The sequence below is a fragment of the Eublepharis macularius genome, chromosome 3 (assembly GCF_028583425.1).
Source record: "Eublepharis macularius isolate TG4126 chromosome 3, MPM_Emac_v1.0, whole genome shotgun sequence".
Taxonomy (NCBI): Eukaryota; Metazoa; Chordata; class Lepidosauria; order Squamata; family Eublepharidae; genus Eublepharis; species Eublepharis macularius.
Genome location: NC_072792.1, coordinates 69,053,083 through 69,074,916, shown reverse-complemented (window position 1 = coordinate 69,074,916; position 21,834 = coordinate 69,053,083). Strand labels below are relative to the sequence as shown.

General features: G+C 38.8%; 1 protein-coding gene across 2 annotated transcripts in view; it reads left to right on the top strand.

Moving 5' to 3' along the window:
- Nucleotides 1-21,834, top strand: part of CTPS2 (CTP synthase 2) — a 111,215-nt gene that overhangs the window by 26,600 nt on the left and 62,781 nt on the right. For both annotated transcript variants that reach the window (XM_054974782.1, XM_054974781.1), the window contains exons 2-9: nt 3,153-3,358; nt 8,990-9,160; nt 9,796-9,896; nt 10,906-11,022; nt 16,131-16,214; nt 16,850-16,930; nt 19,847-19,998; nt 21,641-21,773. In XM_054974782.1, the coding sequence (XP_054830757.1) occupies nt 3,193-3,358; nt 8,990-9,160; nt 9,796-9,896; nt 10,906-11,022; nt 16,131-16,214; nt 16,850-16,930; nt 19,847-19,998; nt 21,641-21,773 (1,005 nt within the window). In that variant the 5' untranslated portion in view covers nt 3,153-3,192. The remainder of the gene's footprint in view (nt 1-3,152; nt 3,359-8,989; nt 9,161-9,795; nt 9,897-10,905; nt 11,023-16,130; nt 16,215-16,849; nt 16,931-19,846; nt 19,999-21,640; nt 21,774-21,834) is intronic.

The window sequence follows — 21,834 nt, the reverse complement described above, 5'->3', positions numbered from 1 at the left end:
GAATTCCAGCCATCACCTGGAAGTTGCCATCACCTGGAAGTTGACATGTCTAGCCATAAATAATATGATAGAATCACAAAATGATATATATAGTCCCCCATTTTGTGTGTGTATATATATATATATATATATATATATATATATATATAAACTTTACCACTATGTTGCCTTATGTACTATCTGTTGCTTTAAATATGTGTTCCTATGTCAGCCCTAGAATTGCTTATGTTCAGCATTTCTTCAACTCTGTATTGGATTCTTGCAAATGTTGTCTTTGTAAACTTGCATTTATTTGATTTATGGCATTGTTTATGAACTTGTCCTTGATACTGACTGTACTACTTTCACACAGTGTAATCTGCCTTGAGTCTCAGTAAGAAAGGCAGGCCATAAATGACATAAACAAACAAACAAATAATAAAAATGATGCCTGTAGCCTTAAAACAAGAATGCCCGCTGAACTCTCAGTGGCAGTTGATGTTGCTAGGCAACTGCAACAATATTGCCAAGCCTTGGCTTCTGTAAAGAAAAGGAGGGGTGGGGGAAGCTATGGGGTCTGCAAGGGAAGAGAAAGAGAAAATAGTGGGGGAGGCAGCTACTGGCAGAAAATTTTTTTGGGAGGAATGCCCCCCAATCTTACAGGTTTTCCACTTGTATCTTTCTTTTTATCAATATTGATCTGACAGTGCTCTGCCAAACACAAGAAGGATCCTTGTATTTCTGAATGACACTTCAATAACTAAAAATGTATGATTCACTCCCTTACTACTGTGGATTGGAATCGTTACTTCATCTATAGGTCTGCATTGTAAGGCTGAGGAAATTCAGACTCTTACCACTTCGATAATTAAAGGGCATTGAGGAGTAACTAAGAGGTAATATTAAAATTGCAAATGAATGACATTGCTTGCTTACTTGGGAGCAAGCCTTATGGAACTGAGTAGGATTTATATTATTGAACTTTATATTATAGGATTTATATTATTGAACTGCAAGTGATAACATGGATACTCCTCCAGTACATGTATATGTTAGTCCCTTTAATTCTAAAAAGGCAGTTCTGTTGGTCTATTGTAAAAAATAAACAAAACAACCCCAGGATTTAGAATAGGGTTTTCTGCTTCTAGAACCCTTGTTTCTCCCCTTGCCCTTGATGTTATCTATAAAAATCTCTGTAAAAATTTCCACACTTTATGACATTGATGAAGTAATCTCAGACTCACAAAAACTTATGCTGGAATAAACTTAATTAATCTTTAAGGTGCCGCTGGATCTGTTTTACTTAAAGCATGCTTTGGCATGAGGGAAGATTTTGTTCTACATTTTTGTCCTTTGTGCTTGTAATGATTTCAAGTAAATGGGTGCATGTGTCTTTAAATGCTTGGTTTGAGCTAGGTGAAGAGTGGGGGGGTGAGAGCGGGATGAGTGAGTGATGTGATTGGTTGATGACTGAGAGTGTGGGCGGAGTGAATGCAGTTTAGACTGACAGTGCAGAGAGAAAAGTTTCAGTTAGAAGAAAGCAGGCTAGCTGTGTGCTGCCTGAGTATACTGAAGTATTTATGACAGAAATATAACCTGTGTGGAACCTGAACTGAGCATGTTTGTGAAAGGACACTCAGTCAGGGAAAGAGAGGCCAGCTGTGTGCTGCCTGAGCAGGTTTAATATTTCTGTGAATGAGAGTCAGAGAAAGAGAGGCTAGCTGTGCGCTGCCTATATTTGAAGTATTTGTGAGAGAACTATTGAGTCTAGTGAAGGAGGCTAGCTGTGTGTGAAGCCTTAGAAGAGATCGGTGTGAATTGAGTTTATAGGAAGTAACTTTAAGAACTAAGAACTACTTTTATGAAACCAATACGCTTCTTGAAAAATAAACATTTATTTTGTTTTGTTATATCCCAGTGTAGCTATCATTGCTATATCTCATTCATATCCTCAGGGCCACATAGAACCACGAAGGAGCCTGATGCTTAAACACGTTACCAAAGGGGAAATTTGAATAAAATATTTTGGAATAATATATTCCTGGTGGCAGCAAACTACCCAGAGGGTGTAAGGGGAAGATTAAAAGAAAAATCTACCCCGAAGAAAGTACAGGTCATAACAGTGCTATTTAAGGTATATACAGATGAAGGAAAATCTGCAGACTATTTTACTTAGAGCAGTTATTGTAGTATAATATGTATACTACATGGGAATGAGGGGGAGGGGAGAGATGCTGCAAAGGGTTAAGATGTTCACAATTGCTTTTTTAAGCAACAAAAGAAAACACCACCTTTGGAAACATAAGGGTCACAAACTCAGTGAGTTGTGACAGGGCACCATAAAATGGGTTGTGGTGGGGCGGGTATATTGGCTCTGTCAATCCAAAGTATGTTCCTGCCCAGTGTATGATGGTGTTCCAACACAACCTAGAAGTAAGGGCCATGTATAACTTCTTTGTTTCTGCCTCTGCAAAAATTCCAGCACAGATTTAGGAAATCATACATTTTTCAAAAAGAGGTTAAACAGCGAGAAAAGGGCCAGAATGTAAGGGGGAATGAAGTAGCCTTGCTCTGGTATTTATATTTTTTTTTACTTTTTAAAGGAAAAAACTACTCATGCAGTAAGTGGTACAGTATAGGAACAACAGCTAATAACAATAAATTAAACAGCTCTATTATTTATTAGCAATATATTGAGCAACAATATATTCATATAATTTTGGTCTAGAAACCTTGATGACAACTGAAAATTAAACAGAATTCCTACAGGTAGTTTAGTTTGTATACTTTTAAAAGACATGCCTGGGAGTTAAATTTATGAAATGGGTATTGGGTCAGACAAATTGTTTATCCAATAACTTAATAGTATCTATATCCAGATGCTTTAAAACATTTACAAACACAGGTTATTATTCCATGCCATTATTGTCATCTTAAACACCCTGATAAATTCCTGACTATCCATATGGTGTTGATATTTTTGTCTTCTAGGAATTTCTCCCTACCACACCATACTCATTTCTTATAGTACTTCCAGCTATTGGTGCTTCTGGTAGGAACAAAATATTCTGCAAAAAATCTACATGGAAAAAAAGTTTAACTTTCTTCTTCTGCAGGAAATTCAAAATACTTCACATTATACACTTTTAACAAATCAATATTTTTTATTTCAGATTTCCAGTTCGAGATTTGCAGTATACCCTTAATTATCCCATGAAGTACATCCTGGTAACTGGTGGTGTTATTTCAGGCATTGGTAAAGGAATTATTGCAAGTAGTATAGGCACCATTCTGAAATCATGTGGACTTCGAGTTACTGCAATCAAGATAGATCCTTACATTAACATAGATGCTGGAACCTTTTCACCCTATGAACATGGTATGAATGTTGCAGATTTTCTCTACAAATTCAGTTGTGTGTGTGTGTTTTTTCCCTTAAGACATAGGTTGGGCCAGTTGGAGTTATGAAGCATCTGATTTGTAAAGACTTCCAACAGTGAAGCAATGTGTATTTATCTAAAACTACTTAATTCAGTGAGGCTTTTCCCAAGAAAGAGTGTTCAGGATTGCAGCTTTGTCATGCTGTCTACTGAGGGCTGGAGCCCCAGGGCTGTCACACCCTCCAGCATCTTTAGTGGTGGACCACAGACAAATTCTGAGTTGCTGGGGGAGGAAGGAGATCTCTCTCCTCCCTTCTACTCACTTCTCCTCTGTCTATGGTACTTTTCACAGTTCTGTTTTAACCCAGTTGTTATCCATTGCTGCCCTAGTTTCCTTTTGAGAGATATGCTGGGTGGTAGTGGTTTCAAACAGCATTTACTTCTGTATATGAACTGTATGTGAATCAGTGTGGCCATTTCAAACAACACTGCTTTTTCTGAAGCCAGAAGTGGCTCTCCCTCAACCCTGGGCCACCAGGGCTTTTGCATTTTAAAAAAATAGCACAAAATATTGCTATAGTGTTGTAATAATTGGTGTAGCAAGTTCTCTGAATTCCCAGATTTCATTTTTTTTAAAGTGAATATTTAGCTCCATCCCTTGTGGAGATATAAGGAAAAAAGCATATCTCTGCAAGGGAAGGGGTTAGAGAATTACTTTTTTAAAAAAATCAAAGCTAGGAATTCAAAGAACCTGCTACTCCTATTGTCACAACACTATAGTCCAATACTGTTAATCTATATATGTAAAGCAAGCTGGAGATGGGTAGGAAAATAAAAAGGTGGTGCTGTTGGAAGCGCTACAGCCATTTCAGACTACTACACAGTAGGGAAGTGCACTGAAACTTGAAATGCATTGAAAACTTGAAAATTGGAAAACCAGTTTTGTTTTTTTAAATAGCTCAACCATGTAATGCAAACAGGACAAAAGCAGCTTTGTCTGAAAAAGTTTTTTTAAAATCAAACTGGTTAGGTTTAAAATGGCACAAAAAATCCACTAGTGACCAGCAGTCAAAACAATGTACGAAGTCTATGTGAAAAGTGTCTTTGAGGTAAAGATCTGGCTTGTGCGCCTTCGTTACCCTGCTTTTTGTGGGCAGGGTAGCCCTGGGCTTATTTAATGCCCCATGAAAGGGGGCACAGTCCTGCTGAGTGTGGGTTACAGAGGTGGTTATGCTCCCGGCCCAGGCCTTACCTTCCTGCCTCTCCCCTCCCCTGCAAGCTTTCCTGTGCTGACCTGAAGAGGGATGCTTCCAGCCTCCTCTGTGGGATTGCCTTTCGGTGCAGCTTGTCTGTGGGGCCCCACATCCTCGCTTGTTAGCAGAGCAGCTTAGTAAGCGCAGCTAGGTGTGTGAATGCATGGTATCTTAAGAAACTTACATGGAGTCTGTTTACTTTAGTAAAGAAAATAAGAGTACTTTTATTTTGGGAACTCCACTTAGGATAGGAAAGAGAAGAGATAGGGTTGAGGTGATATATCTAAGGTACGAGGCCTGTGGATGCAGGAAGCATGTCTTGCATCCTCCATGGTTGCAAAATGGAGAGAAAGTATGCAGCCAACCAAGGAAAAGCAGGAAGGAAGGAAGTCACTGAGGGTAGCAATCTTCAGAAAAAAGGGATACCCCTGTTGGAGGGTGGGATGCACATACCCTGACCTCTCTGTCTATAGTATGTCCCCCTCTGTAACCTGAAACAAGGGGCAGTGTACAGTCCTTCCCTTCTTACATCTCTGTGCTGTGTAGCCAACCTAGAGAGCATCCCATCCAAGTCTCTTTGCATTGCTGCCGACCTAGCCATACCTGTCCTGCTCTTGGATAGGGCTTCCACTAGTAGCTTATTCTAATTGTTCCTGCCCACCCTGGAGCCTCCATCGGCCCAGATAAATTCAGGGGTGGGGCTCTCGACCTGGACAACTTGTTGCATCCCTGGTGTTCATTTGATTGGTCCATGGGTACTGAGAGTTAATTCAGACATTCATGTTTATCATTCTTTTATTGCAGTAAACTGCACATGCTCCCTATTCTGCGCCACAGCAGCTTCACTCATCTGAGCAGGGCCTTCTGCAGGAACCAAAATCAACAACTGGAGAGTTTATAATGGGTTGAAGTTTCCCTTCTGGCATTCCACAGTCTCTTCACACAGCTCCAGTGTATAGCAAAGCCTTTGCCCCGCTCTGTCTTTTTAAACGAACTTCCTGGCTAAAATTGCATCTCCCAACATGTGTTCTTCTCATGTCAGATGTCTCGTGTAAAGAGACACTTAGATATAAGGCCATAAGTGGATTTTAAATAGCCTTCATTGTTCATGTCTATATATAATATGTAGATATAGATAGTTAAGTGCATACAGAATACATTATATGTGTTTCCTAGAATATTTTTAATTAACAGTTGAAGGAAAGCGACCGTATTCAATTTTTTTTGCTATCCCTAGCATGTTGACTTCTTTCTGATTAAAACAAAGAAAATAGAACCAAGGTAGAAAAGCAGTATAGGAGATGAAAATAAATTATTTCTTGTTTTCTCCCTATATAGCTATTTGACTTACAGTGCAGTCCTAAGCAAACTTATACCTGACTTGAGTGAATTTTCCAAACATAATAAGGGTTTGAGAGCCAGTTTGGTGTAGTGGTTAAGAGCGCAGGACTCTAATCTGGAGAGCCGGGTTTGATGCCCCACTCCTCCACTTGAAGCCAGCTGGGTGACCTTGGGCTAGTCAGGGCTTCTAGGTGCTCTCTCAGCCCCACCCACCTCACAGGGTGTTTGTTGTGGGGATAATAATGACATACTTTGTAAACCACTCTGAGTGGGCATTAAGTTGTCCTGAAGGGTGGTATATAAATCGAATGTTGTTATGATGATGATGATGATGATGATGATGTCCTTTAGTCTTCATGTTGATCTTAGTTCACCTTTTAATAGAAATGGGTTTTATTTGCTTTTAATGCTTATGTACTTTACACACAAAGATTGCCTTAAACATCAAGCACCAATTATAACACAATAAAAATCAACGTTAAAGCAAACATTGAATCATATTCAACCATATCCTAAATCCCTACTTCCTGAGTTAGTAAGAATAAATGCTAATTTGTCTCAGTTTCTTGAAAGGCATGGAGAAAGAAAAGTTTTCACCACCTGCCTGGAGCATATAATGATATAATCTGGTTATAGATTTCACTACAGAGTCATTTTTCCAGATACGTTTTCAAATTGAAAGACGACCATGAGAGTTTAATTCTTCAGAAGTGTGGTCCAACTATCCTATTAGGTGTCTTATGTAATGGAAAACAAGAGAGAGAAAAATAGATCTTAGTTACTGAAATATTTCCTGCTGTGTTTAGAGTTTAATGTAATAATAGACATTCCTCTGATTTCTACTCAACATAGAAGAGTCTTATTCATCATTGGCATTCAGTTCATAGCTTGGATCAGACAAGTCCGAAGTCTGGGATATATTCATTTGAAGAACTCCCTTTTCCATCATGGTAAGACAATTTGGACAAAAAAGCAAGACTAGAGAGAAGATATAATTTCTGGTGAGAAATGGGATGCTGAAAAAAATATAGCACAAGACTGGGTTCAGAAGTTCCAAGTCTTCAGTTTCCTACTTTAATATGTTAGAAATTTTGAATCTATGTTTATTATTTCTTATATGGTCAAAAACTTATTCATGTGTATACAGCAGAGTAATAACCATTATTACTTAGCTTCCAAGCAGGAAATGATTCAGTAATCAAGAAAGATTTTTCCCTATCCAGTTCTCCATTACAAAAGCCAACTCCGCAGGAAAGTTAGGCCACACTTCTGAAGAATTAAAATGTTCAGGACCAGCTTCAGTTTATTAGATATTCTATAAAAAGTGGCTCTATGCTGAAAACTATAACTTGATCACATTACTGTACGTACATTTCAGGCAGTTCCTAAACAATGTTTTTTTTGCCAGTTTCTCCTACAGAAGAGCCACTTAAATTGGAACAAGGCTCCTTAGGCTGCAGGAGGGCTTCAAACTGTACTCATTCAAGTGGGAGGATAGAAGTAGGACTCATCCCACGAACTCTAGAGACGTGACTGTGTGAATAGACCCTACTTTCCAATATGATCCCAAATTCACACTAGGGTATGCTGAACACAAGAAAGGAAACCTTCATCCTGCTGGTTTAGGTTTTAGACCTGGTTTAGGTTTAAGAGCTGGTTTAAGGGAATGTGCCTAGGACTCACATAAGGGGCAATAAAGACATCATTGACAAAGTTATAAAGCTCTTAGAACTAGTTTGGAAGAAATACTGAGATTCTTGGATAGACTGATATTAAGGATAAGTTTATTGAAGGAAATAATTAGTAAATAAATAGCAAAACACAAGTAGGTACGGTATTCAGCTTACAGTATCAATACTGAACAGTAGAATGCCCATGTTTAAAAATAATGTTCCTGATGACCATACACACTGTGCAGCATGTATCATTCAGGAAGGGGAAGGTACATGGGTAAAGGCTGAATCTATTAGAATAAATGGTTAAAATTATCTCTCAGGCGTGCGTCGTATTTATGTAACTTTTTGGGACATGGAATTATATAATCTGTGGTAAAGGATAATACAGTAGAAAGGAGTTTATTATTGTTATGATAGTTTTATGAAGAAAATACAAAGAACTTTTGCCTATGGGTTCCCTTTTTATAGTCCCATTCATTACACTTAGGAAACATTGTGAAGCTCAGCATTTGCTACAAGTAGGGGCAGTAACAGGATGAATAGAATGACTGCCCTCTCCACTGCTGTAGAGAAGGCAGCTTGAGGGAGCCAGAATCATAGTACTTATTATAGTGCTTACTCTAGGCTTCTTGGCAGATACAGTGGGGTGGATGAGGAAGAGAGGTAACTGCCTTCTGGACTTACAGCTGTTTAAACCCCAGCTGCACACAATTTGTGTAGGGTGGTGGTGGGGAGATACAAGCTTTGGTAGTGTGTAAGCTTTGTGTTCTCTAAAGGACTCTTATTTGAGACCCTATAAGAATAATGTACTTAATTGTGTGGTAAGTATAAACCCCTTTCACAGCTATTTTAATTGAACAGACAAGTCACAAATGGTGATGATGAACAACAAAGATTTGTTTACAGAAAATAAGGTGTGTAACAAGGTAAAGGCTTTGTGTGGAATACTTCAGCTGTAGAATATACAAATGGCTCTCGACTCCCCAGAGATCAGTTTTCCTAATGAGAGTTAACGTGTTGAAACTGATCCTCAGTTAACATACTCAGAAACTGCCCAGTTAGAGCTGGTACTTCTGACTTTTATAAGGGTGCTTATTTATCATCTAAAAATAAGCTTTCTACCCAAAAGAAAGGTGTAACTCAACTTAGGATGGCATTGTAGATCTAATAATAAGTGCTGGACTCTCCAAGTGAAAACGCTGGCAAAAGGCAGTTCAAATTAATTATATGGTTTCAATTTCTCAGTTTTCATTTGATATTTTTGGTATGAAAAACATTTCACCTTTTAACGCTATCTAGTCTTTTATGCATTATTTTGGAAAGATATTTTAAAGACTGAAGCATTACTTTGTTTTTTCAGGTGAAGTTTTTGTTCTAAATGATGGTGGTGAAGTTGATTTAGATTTGGGAAACTATGAACGATTCTTGGATATTAACCTTTATAAGGATAATAACATTACCACTGGAAAGATCTATCAGCATGTCATCAATAAAGAGAGGCATGGTGACTACTTGGGGAAAACAGTTCAAGGTACTTTTTATGTTTGGTTTTCTATGGACTATTCCCTTATTATGTCTGTCTTCTGCTCTTCCTCCAAGGATCTCAAGCACTGCATGTGGTCATTCCATTTTGTTTTCACAGTAACCGCTGCATTGTTGATTAGGTTGAGTGATAGCTGGTTGCCAAGGCTTCCTAGTGAGCTTCATGCTGAGCTGGGAGTTTGAATTATCTTTGTTTGCAGAATTGTTGTCATATTATGTATTTAGCTTGTCACTGATGCTTATTCATTTCACATATATAATCTCCCTGCCTTTGAGATCTAATAGCAGTATTTATAACACTTTTCACACTGTAAATAATAAATTATGAAACCTACCTAAAATCTCTTGCAGAAACATATTTTGAGGTGTTAACAATTTGGGCATGAATATTTATACTTAATATTTCTGGCAGAAAACAGTCTATGCTGCCTTTCCCATTTATACTCCTTTTATTTATCTATTCGATGTGCGAGTCTATTAAGGATTTCTTTAGGCTCAGATATTAAATAAGTATGCCATGGTTTTGTGCCGCTGCTCTCTTTTAAGTCTCTTTAGCTAGGTGGCTTCTGAATTTTTAAATACATTTCCACTTTTTCTTGCATTAACATTTAGCTTGCCTTATAGTTGTACCACATATCACTGATGCTGTTCAAGAATGGGTAATGAACCAGGCAAAGGTTCCTGTGGATTGCGATAAGAAAGAGCCACAGATATGTGTAATTGAAGTGAGTATGACCATTACAGATATGTGTCATCAAAATGAATAATATGAATAGAGAATTACCTTTCCTCCCTCTTCTATGGTATAAGGTTCTTTAAATAATTACAAGGAAACTACTCTTACATAATCATTGATGACTATTGTGGTACATTGTTAACACTGCAGAAGTAGTCACAATAGGGGCAATTTTATTTATTTATTTGAAACATTTATTAGCTGCCTTTCTACCTTATGAAGCTCAAAGCAGCTTATGATGTAAATAACAAAATAAACATAAAAATACATAAAACCACAATTTAAAACCATAATTTAAACTACGAACTAACTAATTGAATGCTGTTCTGAATAAAACCAACTGCCTCTTAAAGATTCAGAGTGAGAGGGCCAGGCGCACTTCCTAGGGGAGGGAATTGTGGGGCTACCACTTACAACTTATCCACCAAACAAGCTTCTGGTTGATGGTATAGCCATGAGGGCCTCTCCCTGAGATCTGTACTCCTGGGCAGAGATGTTTGAGAGAAGGCAGTTCTTCAGATACCCAGTTCCAAGCCATGTAGGGCTTCAAAGGACAAAACCAAAACCTTGATCACCACACATTGATGTTTTGGTTGCACCCTCCCTCTCAAGCCCTAATTGCCTCTTCTCTCTCCTCCCCTCCTCCTCCCTCCTCTTCTATATTTGACCAGTTTCTGTACCATGCATCTGACGAAGAGAACTTGATTCTCGAAAGCTTATGCTACAATAAAATTGGTTAGTCTTAAAGGTGCTACTGGACTCTTTTTGATTTTGCTGCCACAGACTAACACAGCTAACTCCTCTGCATCTATGACACATTGATCTGGTTTATGATGAAAATCAAATGAAATCAAATCAAACAATGGTACAATGGTGCTTTGTTCCCTTTCTTTAACAAAGAAATGTAAGCAAACTACTGTTGAAGAACAGCATGAGGACTGGGTTTGTTTGATTTTAAATTTGTTTCTGTCTGATTAACTATAGACATTCTTTTGCAGCTAGGTGGAACTATTGGAGACATTGAAGGAATGCCCTTTGTGGAAGCTTTCCGTCAATTTCAGTTTAAAGCCAAACGAGAGAATTTCTGCAATATCCATGTCAGCCTTGTGCCTCAGGTACATTTTTTATATTGTGTGTTGTGATGTTGTTATTAATAATCTAATATTTGCATCATAAACTTGGGGAAAATAAGTTTAAAGCATGTTTAAAGGAGGGTAGATGAAGAGCATGTTATGTTAACTCGATGGATGGATGTTGTCACATTTCTGACACTTGTTTATATTTTCACATTAACTATTGCAACCAAAAAATGTATTTTTTTATGGTTGAGTTATTTCTGAGGTATGTTTCAGATTCTAAGGATTATTTGTGTTTTGCGTTTTATTCATCTAGGCCACATTCAAAATGAAACAGAAGGTTTATTTAGAAGTAGGAAAAAATAAGGCATATAGGCAGGTGTTTAAAACTGAAATAACAGAGGTTTTTGAACTGAATACTTCACTGGTGTGAGACACAAAATACTTGGTGTGGTTCTTAAGTTGCTGGCTTGTATGAACGATGTTTGTGATATCAGTCTTAAAAATGTTAAGAGTTCTTTCTGAGGTTGGCACTCCTTCACAAGTTAGGTGCTCCAAGTTTAACACCTACACAGCACAGCTTCCCCTTTTCTGCAGACTTCAGGGTAGTCCACTGACAGTGCAATCCTATGCAGAGTTACTCCAGCCTAAGCCCAGTGAAGTCAATGGCCTTAGACTGGAGTAACTCTCCATAGGATTGTGCTGTGAGTCAAAACCCTTTTAAGATACTGGGCAGCAGTTATAGTTATGCTCCAGCTATAATCCTGTTCCTGGTGCTGAAGGGAAGACTCCTTTCTACCCACTTCCTTGGCCCACTATAATTCCCGGATCTCTTGCATCTACACAGAAGTTAGTGCTGTCTGTTCCACTTTAGTCCAAGGACTAAAAGAGCTTCATAAACGTTATGATTTCTCTTGTAAGAGAACACTTTCCCTTTCCTTCCTCACACTGAGGACTCTGTGGCTGACCCTTTCTGGTCAGAAGCCAGACTCCAACTCCTTTCACTCTTCAGTTTCCTCCAACTGTCAACTCTCCCTCTGGTAGCACCAAATGTCACCTCAACATTCCATCACCTACTGCCATTTCAGGCTAGCCACAAAGGAGGGAACATGTCAGTCATCTTCCCCTCTTCACTGCCCGACAATCCCAGAATTTTGAAGCTGAGTCCGTCACAGTATGTTTTTGGAAATCCAACAAAACGTCAAGGGTTCATGTCAATTTATCTTTTCTTTTCATATGAAAGTTGAGTGTATAATCTCTTATTGTAAAAATGTATTGAAAAAACACAGCTGTTTTGTTAGTTTCCATGAAAAAATACATCACTCAAAGCATTAAAATTGCTATTTATATTCTCATTTGGCATATTTAAAATGCTGGTATCAATGATCCAATTTCCTTCCTCTTAAGGCTATATGTAAGCTAGCATTTCCATTTCCATTTCCTTTTAGTAAGCTTCTCTGTATTTTTATATGTTCCTGTTACATGTGAGTGAATACCTGGCAGGGTTACACCTGTTCTAAAATTATTCTGCATAGGATTATGCTGCTAGTGTGTCAGAACAAACCTACCATATTTAGAACCCCAGAATCTAAATCAGAATCTCCAGTTTGATATTGAAGATGTGAAGTCCTGGGAAAAACTGGAAACAGTTTGGGAAACTGTTCATATTCCCTCCCCCCAAGGATTTCCCCCCAGTTTTTCTAGCAGAAATATTGGAAATTTGGTAGTGCACTGAAACAAACCTCTATGAAATATTTTCTCTTCTGGAATGAATGTAATGCCTTTTAAGACAAGATATTATTCAAAATGAGTAGTATGAAGATTTTTACTTATTCTGCAGCATTAGAGAATTACCGTTCTTGTATATACTGTAGATATTTACAGTATTTCAATTATATATTGTTTAAATGTGATCAGGCACACAATATGTTTTTAATGTACACAATAATTATACACTATTAAATAGTTCAGTATTTTAGTATTATACAGTTGATATCCATACATTTTATCCTCCTGAACAATCAACAACAAAATAAAGCTCTCAATCTTGTGTAACATTGAAAGAATCCATGCAGATAACCTGAGTTACTAACTCAACAGATATACAACATAGGAATGTCAATACTGTACCTTGAAACAGCTGGTTTTATTGTTATCTTTAATGTCATTGTTGTTTATCTTTAATGTTATAATTGTTTATAAGAAGTTAAAATCAATTTTAAAAAGTGTTTTAAAATTTTAAAAAGTTGATATCCAAGTATACTTCTATTCCTACTGTGATTGTATGAGACTGTTTCTGGCCAAATAATACTTTTTTTTTTCTTTGCTACAAAGTTTGTTCTTTTTATTTTCAACTTTTGTTTTTCCCTGCCTTTCACATGAGAGATACATATGTTAAGGTAGCATAGGATGTGGTACTTTGTGGCTTTTTTTCTTTTTATTATAACTTTCTTATTTTAAAAAGACAAAGCAATAGTATAGGGGGTACAGAAAAGAGAAAAAGGGATTATATAACATAGTTATATAATTAATTTATACAATTATTTATTTTATGTTAAAACACTAAAATAGGTTTAGATTTGATAAGTGTTACCGGAACTGCTCTTTTTGACTGGGGAATTAGCTTAGCAGTCCAGAACTAAATTTAGCGCGGATCTAACCATCTATACCAAGGTCCCTTCTCCAGACGCTCACGTAATAAAGAGGCAGACTAAATCACAATACAACGTGTCTTACTAGTAATGTGGTGTATGCCTGAACTTGCACACACATACAAGGTTACATACAAGAACTAGGAAACATAGAGGTAGGAAAATAGAGACGGTCGCATTAGCAGGTACCCCACGATGAAGTTGGATATAGTTACAATCCTGAAGCAGAGCAGAGATATAGCAGCGAGGTGGTCCGATGCCAGCACCAGAGCCACGCGTAGAGAGACAGCAAGGGAGTCGGGATAGGAATGACGCGCGCCATGTGGCCTGAGAGGCTGGCTTATATACCCCAAAATGTACCCTGGGGCTGGTGCTGTACCTTGTGGTTCTCACAGGTTAAAACAAAGGTTTTAATGGCTTTCTGAATGCCTGAGATGGGCCACTTTAGGATTCTGATTGTATCATAGTGACACCTTAGGAAGAGGGGACAAAGGAGGGAGGAGAAGATCTGGGCGTGTTGAATGGATGTTCCAGCGGACAGGGCTTGTCCCGACGTCATCAGCTCTGGAATGCGGAGGCTGCTTTGAGATGCATTTTCTAAGTGCTTGGGATGGTCGGCACTTCTCCGGGGCGGCTATTAAGCTATGCAGAGCAGGGTGAGGCTCGCTGCTGCGGACGTGGTCGGCTCGGTCCTCTGGCATGGCTTCTCTCAGAAGGCTGCTTCTCTGGGTCTTCTGGCTGCCTAAGAACATGGCTGCCGGCTGGGCATGGCTGGGGCTTGCTAGCAGGCTGCTCGGTAGCGAGGGCAAGCTCGGTGACCAGCCCGCGGGAGGCTCCAGGCGGGAACTGGCCAGGGGGTGCCTGGTCAGGCTCACTGGAGGTTTCCCCAGCTGGCATCTGGCTGCCAACAGCGCGGCTTGGGCCCGGGAGAGGCAGGCTTCCATGGAGGCAGGGAAACAGCGCGCAAAATACAGTCCATAGCAGGGAACAAGCACGGCCCGTGAGAGATGGTGAGGCAGGCAGGAGGCACATGGGTGGTGGAGTCCAAACACACAGGAGGGTCCAGATATAGGCCCTTTTCGCACTTACGGTTTAAACCGCCATTTATGAGCATTCGCCCCGATCGCAGTGGCTTCGGCATTGCACCTGTTCATTTCACACTGTCCACTGCAATTTCGATTTGGTGTCTGTGCTTCATTTCAAAACCTCGGTGCAATTTTGGGCTTTTGGGGCCTTGCAATTCACGTCACACTTTTTTAAAAAAAATTCAGCATGCATAGTAACGTTGGAATGTTGGAACCCTTCCCCCTTTTTGCTGATTGGGCTGTCCCCTGCCCACCGGAGAAGCAATTGGTGGCAGAGTTCTGGGGGAAAACATGTACCACTCACATTTTTTTAAATCAAGCCAGGAAAGGGTTAAAATGCTGCCGATTAATCTCCTCCCAGGAAGCAGAGGCTTGTTTCCAAAGGGCTGTGCAAAATGCTTGGTTTTTTTCCCCCTCTTTGGCAAAGTCTGAAACATGCCTGGGAGGGAGGGAAAAGCAGCCATTTAATCCTTTCCTGGCGTTTAAAGCCAGGAAGAAAGTGCAGGAACATTACAACGTTGCAACCCATTCTTGTCTTTAAAAAAAAAAAGAATGTGTGTGCATGCCCTAAGGGAGGAAGGAGAAAGCAGCTATTTAACACTTTCCTTGATTTTAAAGCTAGCAGGGAATTAGCAGCAAGTTTAGGAATCATTCCTGGCTTTTGAAAAAAAAAATAAAACAGCATGCATACCGGGAGGAAGGAAACCAATGAAGAAGCAGCCTTATGACCCTCAGCTCGCTTTACTTAAAAAAATGGTGGACAAGGAGTTCAGAGAGCTGAGGAGGGTGGGAGTGGTTAATTCTGCACAAACCAATCAGCTCCCAGGGAAAAGGAGAGGGGGGGGGAGAGAAGCAAAAAGGAGGCAAAAGTTTTCACATTAGCAAAATGCGGGCCAGCTGCCAGTCGGCAGCGAACTTAAAAAAACATCGGGGTATGACCGCAGGGGGAAAAATCGGGGATACAGCGGACAAAAAGCGGGACTGCATCCCATGACTGTTTTTAAGTGTGAAAACCTTGCAAACATGGGATGTGGAACAGGTACAAACGCGCTCTAAAAACCGAGTGTGAAATGTACCATAGGCTTGGGCAGGGCTGCCCAGAAAGAGAGTCCTTAGTGTAGTTGTCCAGACATGGATTCAGGAAACTGACACAGTCTATTGCAACAGCAGGATAACTAGCAAGCAGGCTGGAAACTGACACGTGTACTAGAGTGCACATATGCAAGGCAGTCTCTGGTGTAGTTGTAAAGCAGCAGTGCAGGAAACTCAAACACAGTTCATGGCAGGCCTTAGAGCAGGAGAGGGGGGCCTACTTGGCAACATAAGAAAGTATATTTCTTCTTTCCCAGAATATTCTGAGGAAAAAAATAACAAAAGGTTTTTCCTCTCCCCCCCACCACTCCCCTTTTAGCCTAATGCTACTGGAGAACAGAAAACGAAGCCTACTCAGAATAGTGTCCGGGCTTTAAGAGGTCTTGGTCTTTCTCCTGATTTGGTAAGCTTGATTAAACATGAACATTTATTTTCAAATGAAAACCAGTATAATGAAAGAAGTACAGGTTAGAGACAGCTACCAGCATATACAGTGTATCTCAAGTAATTAAAGTTGACTGCTTGTGTGGAATAAGGTTTTTTTAATCAAGAAAATATTATTTGCATCTGTATGCCTGAAACCATAGTGTCTATTAAATGTATCTGTTCTTTAATGTTGCATAGGTTGATGTTGTGTTTATGCTTTGATATGCTAGTTTCTTACTGTTATAGAGTTGCATGCCTAGTAGGCTCTTCCAGCTGTCTCAAGAATTGGAAGGTACAAAAGAAAGATTTTGGAAATGGCAAGGAAATAGAAGGGGAAACTTACATATCATTGATCTGAGTGTGGTTGAAAAACATATAATACACAGACCTTACTGTTGCTAAGATAGCAGGGATTAGTGCCTGGATGGGAGATCTCTTAGGAAACCTGTGTATGCTGCCTTGACTTTGATAGTAATCTAAAAGTGGGATATAAATGTAATAATAAATGAATTATTTTGTTTGTTGACATTTTGGATGGTGTCTGCCATCCAGTTCTATGAATTGTCTTTCTACAAACCAACCCATGTTGCTTACCTGTTTGTTTTTTAACAGATAGTCTGCAGAAGTACTAAGCCTATAGAAATGGCTGTCAAACAAAAGATCTCCATGTTTTGCCATGTAGAACCTGAACAGGTTTGTAGGCTTTTCAACCTAGCTGTGATCAAGCTTGCAACTAATTTCTAGTTTTTTCTTAGTTCATGAGAGGGAGTAGATTTCTGGAAATTCAGTGTTAAAAGAACAGTAAACAGTCACTTACTGGGATGATTTTGTTCTTTCTAAACTTGTAGACACTCTTCTGCTTCAGATCCTTTATGCTACTCAGAATTTTCTCGCTTGATTAGTTTATTATTTCTTGATTATTTATACTCACTTGTATTGCATTGTTAACTCCATTAACTATGGATAAAATTAATACTCACCTAGATACGTGTATGAAATTAAGATTCACTATAATCCAGCAGAGGTCAGTGTTGTATCTTTACACACCAGTAGGTTATATACAGAATTAAAAACAAGAATCTTTTCAAAGTTTTTCTTGCTATTAACCAAAGAAGAATGATGAACATTATTATTTTGAACATAAAACAGTTTAGAGGCTGGTTTTTTCCCAATTTTTATTTATTCATATTTGTTTAAATAGTATACCCCATACTTTGTCCCTCATGGGATTTAAGACTTACAAAAATTTGAGTATAAAAACATATACATTTCAAATTTAATAGGCTAATACAAGTCTACAGCACAGAACTCTAAAAACAACACTAACCGCCCAAACTAAAAACCAGTGTAAAAAAAAAGCTCTGCTGTACACTGTTCTCCTAATGACAAAGGGCCTTCTGACCTCCTGTGGGAGGCCATTCCAAAAAATTGGAATAGTTATGGTGAATGACTTGGCTAAGGTCATTCTAACTGACCTTCACAGGGGACTTTCAAGAAGAAGCTGATGGAGAGAACACAACAGAAGCCTTATTTGATATAGAAGCCCTGTTTTTGTATGCAAGCTCATCCATTTATTTCAGATTAGATATGGCCTCCCTATGTGGCTCTGTGCATGTAGTCCAGCACAGGTGCAGTAAGCATCATCCTGGTCCTCTATATGTGTACATGGTATGTGTTTTTGAAATCCTGAATGGGGCTAAAGTGATACCTTTTTAATAACAGTAGAGATACCTGAGCAGTTGGGCTTTTTGTTTTATAGACTGAATGCAGAGAGTTCTTCCCATTTTTAACCATTTAAAAACCATATTTTACTATCAATGTATATACAAGCTCATTTGCAGAGTATGAAAGCATGTCTGTATTACAAATATGGGTAAATTATTTAATAGAAATTTACAAGCTACTTATGTCACTCAAAACATTATTTACTCATCTATAATCTTGTCATCCTTAACAATAGCAATTTGTTGTCTGGATCTTTTTTCAGCTTTTCCCCCATAATACATAACAAGATACCCTAACATCCTTAACTCTTTGAATGCATGTGGGCTAATAAAACAATAATAATATATGAATTCTTATCTTAATATTCTGTAGAAGTGTGAACCAATTATAAAAACCTGTTGTGCATGATTACTTGGAAGTAAGTCCCACTGTGTATAAGGGGACTTATTCCATACTAAATTTATTTAATTACACCAGTTTGATGTAATGGTTAAGAGCGGTGGGACTCTAACCTGGAGAACCAGGATTGATTCCCCACTCCTCTGCTTGAAGTCAGCTCTCCCAGGGCTCTCTCAGCCCCACCCACTTCACAGGGTGATTATTGTGAATAATAATAACTTATTTTGTAAACTGCTTGTAGTGGGTGTTAAGTTGTCCTGAAGGGTTGTATTATTATTATTATTATTATTAGTCCACCTTTCTCAAAGTGGATTACACTGTGCAGGATTAATACAGTCAATGGCTGGGACACTTAATAAACAATACAATAGGATATGGATTGCAGAAATCCAATACAAGCAGAAATCTGAATACAAAGCTGAAAGAGTGGTGAAACAAAACATAAGCAATTTGACATGACATGTTAAATGATGTGGAAACTAACCAGTAGGAGCATACCTAAATCAACAGACAGTACCAAGTAGTATAGTCCCTTTATCACTATAGTCTCTCTTATCACAAGCATCTCTCTGAGCTATTTCCTCATAGCACAGCCCTATTACCTGTGAAAAAAAAAACTTTCCTTAATCAATCACTTGTGCACCGTTTGCTGAAAGCCAGGGGAATGGAAGCTCTTCAGGCAGACCATTCCACAAGGTGGGGGCCACCACAGAGAAAGTGCATATATGGGCAGCTATTGGTTTTGCCCATTTGTAGGGTGGAACCTGCAGAAGGCCCTGTTTGGTTTCATTCTTAGTTTATTCATTGATTGGTAGTGGTGGAGACTAGTGCCTTCAAGTCATGGCTGACTTATGGTGACCTTCACTATGGTTTTAAGGCAAGAGATTAATAGAGGTAGTTTGCCATTGCCTGGCTCTGCAATAAGAACCCTGGTCTTTTTTGGAGGTTTTCCATCCAATAACTAAGCAAGCCCGACCCTGCTTAGCTGATGAGGTCAGACTTGCCTGGGCTAACCAGGTCAGGGTATTAATTGATTGAGTAAAATTAATTTTACTAAATCTGCATAATTTTGCATTGAAATGAAGAAACATTATGAAGATAAAGCTTGCTGTCTTTTTTTTAATGCCTCTATACATCACAGCAGGCAGAACCTTAAAAGAAAATCTTAGATATTCTCTCATGTATGGGAGAGGGGAACACCTCTTCTAAGATTGTGCCTGCAATCTACATTTTTTGTAAGTTTTTAGTTTGAAAAGTAATGAATATAAATACTATTAAAAATCTGCTTCCAGGGGCCCATTTTTGATCAATGAATATAACATTAAATTTTAAACCTCTAATTTCCCTAAGTAATTTTTCCTTCCAGGTAAATAGTCTGGCAAGGTTTAAAAGAACACATTCAATAGGTTTCACTCTATTTTCTTGTAGGTGTACATCTATTTTGTTTTTTAAATTGCTGATATCAATAATTAAAATCTTTTCTAGGTAATATTTATCCATGACGTTTCTTCTACTTATCGGGTGCCAATTTTGTTGGAAGAGCAACACATAATTAAATATTTTAAGGAAAGATTGAACCTGCCAATTGATGACCAACCAAGTGATCTTCTTTTCAGATGGAAAAAAATGGCAGATAGGTACGGCTTCTTTTTATCTTGTTTTGTTTATTTCCACCTCCTTAGTCCTAAAGATTTGCACTAGAGCATCTTGCAGTGCTTTTGTGAACAACCATGCTAACATAATATATTTTATTTTTGTGATAACTGCAGAGATGTATCATTGTAATTCCTGGGCTATCATACATTTCTGAGAAACTGCCAAATGGCATATTGCTGTATCGGCTATTATTTTTAAACTTTATTTTATTTTTACAAAGTGCCATAGAATAGAACATTTTTACTATACTGTTTCCATGAAAAATAGTATCTAGCTTGATCCCTTCCCACTGTTCCTCAGCTTCACATCTGTATAACAGCAATAACTGAAGAGATTTGGGTTAAGGTCTCTGTATGAAGAAGTCATTCTGCACTGTACCAACTAGCAGACCTTTGGGGTATGTCCCCAATTTTACATCCCGATTGTTCTCCTAATTCATATGGTAGGACTTTTTTTCATGATAAACCTCCCAACCATATTCTCAGCTGAAATAACTGTTATTATTCCAGTCTTAGCCCAGTTATATTTACTCCAAAACAAGTCCCCATGATTTTAGTGGAATTTTCTTCCAAATATGTTATGGCAGATCCCTCTGACAGCCTTTCATGCATGTTGTCACCCACCCTAAACCTCCCTTCATAGGTTTGGGGCTTTCCAGGCAGATAAAGGCTGGGTTACCACATGCCACCTGTCTAGCCTCCGCTATAGCAGGCAGAGAGCCCTGACCCAAATCCTCACAGGGTACCCTCTCTCATCTTCCAGAGGCTCCACCAGACATGCAGCCCATTCCTTGTATTTACCTCCCCTCACCCAGCTACAGCCCAGGGCTATTGGGGAGAAGGGAACTCAGGGGTTAACTGTCCCTATATATACACTGCCACCATTTAAACTAGGCCCATTTTATGTGACCAGAGGATGTGTGTGTGTGTGTGTATGTGTGGTATTTTCCCCCTCAGCTAACAATTTCAAGCCAGTCAGGGTTAAACAAAACAAAAATGAACTTTATTTACGAGATGGAACATAGGTGTGAACAAATTTCAAAGTAATAAACAGAGAGTGCTTCAGTGTAACAGAACATGCTTGCAATTAGCTATCTCTCTCTCTGCTGCCTTTCCTCAGAAGAGTCAAAACCCTTAGCAGCTCCCAAGAGCCTCCTTTTCCCTCCAACAGACACTAACTCTCATTGGCCCAGCATTCCACCCACTCCCACTAGCTGTCTCTCAGGAGAGGTAGAGCTGGACCCAGTTCTTTCTGTCACTTACGTTTACTTAGGATTGCAGCCCACAGTTATAGTGCAAAATATTTTGGTTTCTGACTTAGCAAATCCAAATTGTGCCCACTTGTGGAAGAAAAGTAATAATAAACTAAAGAACTGATAATGTCGTCTTTTACTTCCTCTCCAAAATCTGTTGTCTGTAGTGGATTGTCTTGCCCTCCCTAATTGGAGAGTCAGCCTGGCAGACCTAGTTCTAACAGGGCTACAAGCAGTCTGTTTTTAGTTCCTGGGAGGAATTGTAATTATTTTATTTATACATACGCACTTATGTACACACTAAGAGTAAAAAAAAAATGGTAATTTTATTTGTGGTGATTAGTTCATTGAATGATATCTTACATTGTCAGGTATGAGAGGATGCTGAAGACATGTTCTGTAGCTCTGGTTGGCAAGTACACAAAACTGAGTGATTGCTATACCTCTGTTTTCAAGGCCCTGGAACATTCAGCATTGGCAATTAATTACAAACTTGATTTAATGGTGAGTAGAGTATTGATTTTTTTTCTTTCTTTCATTTTCCCTTCCTTTCCAAGATGCTTTT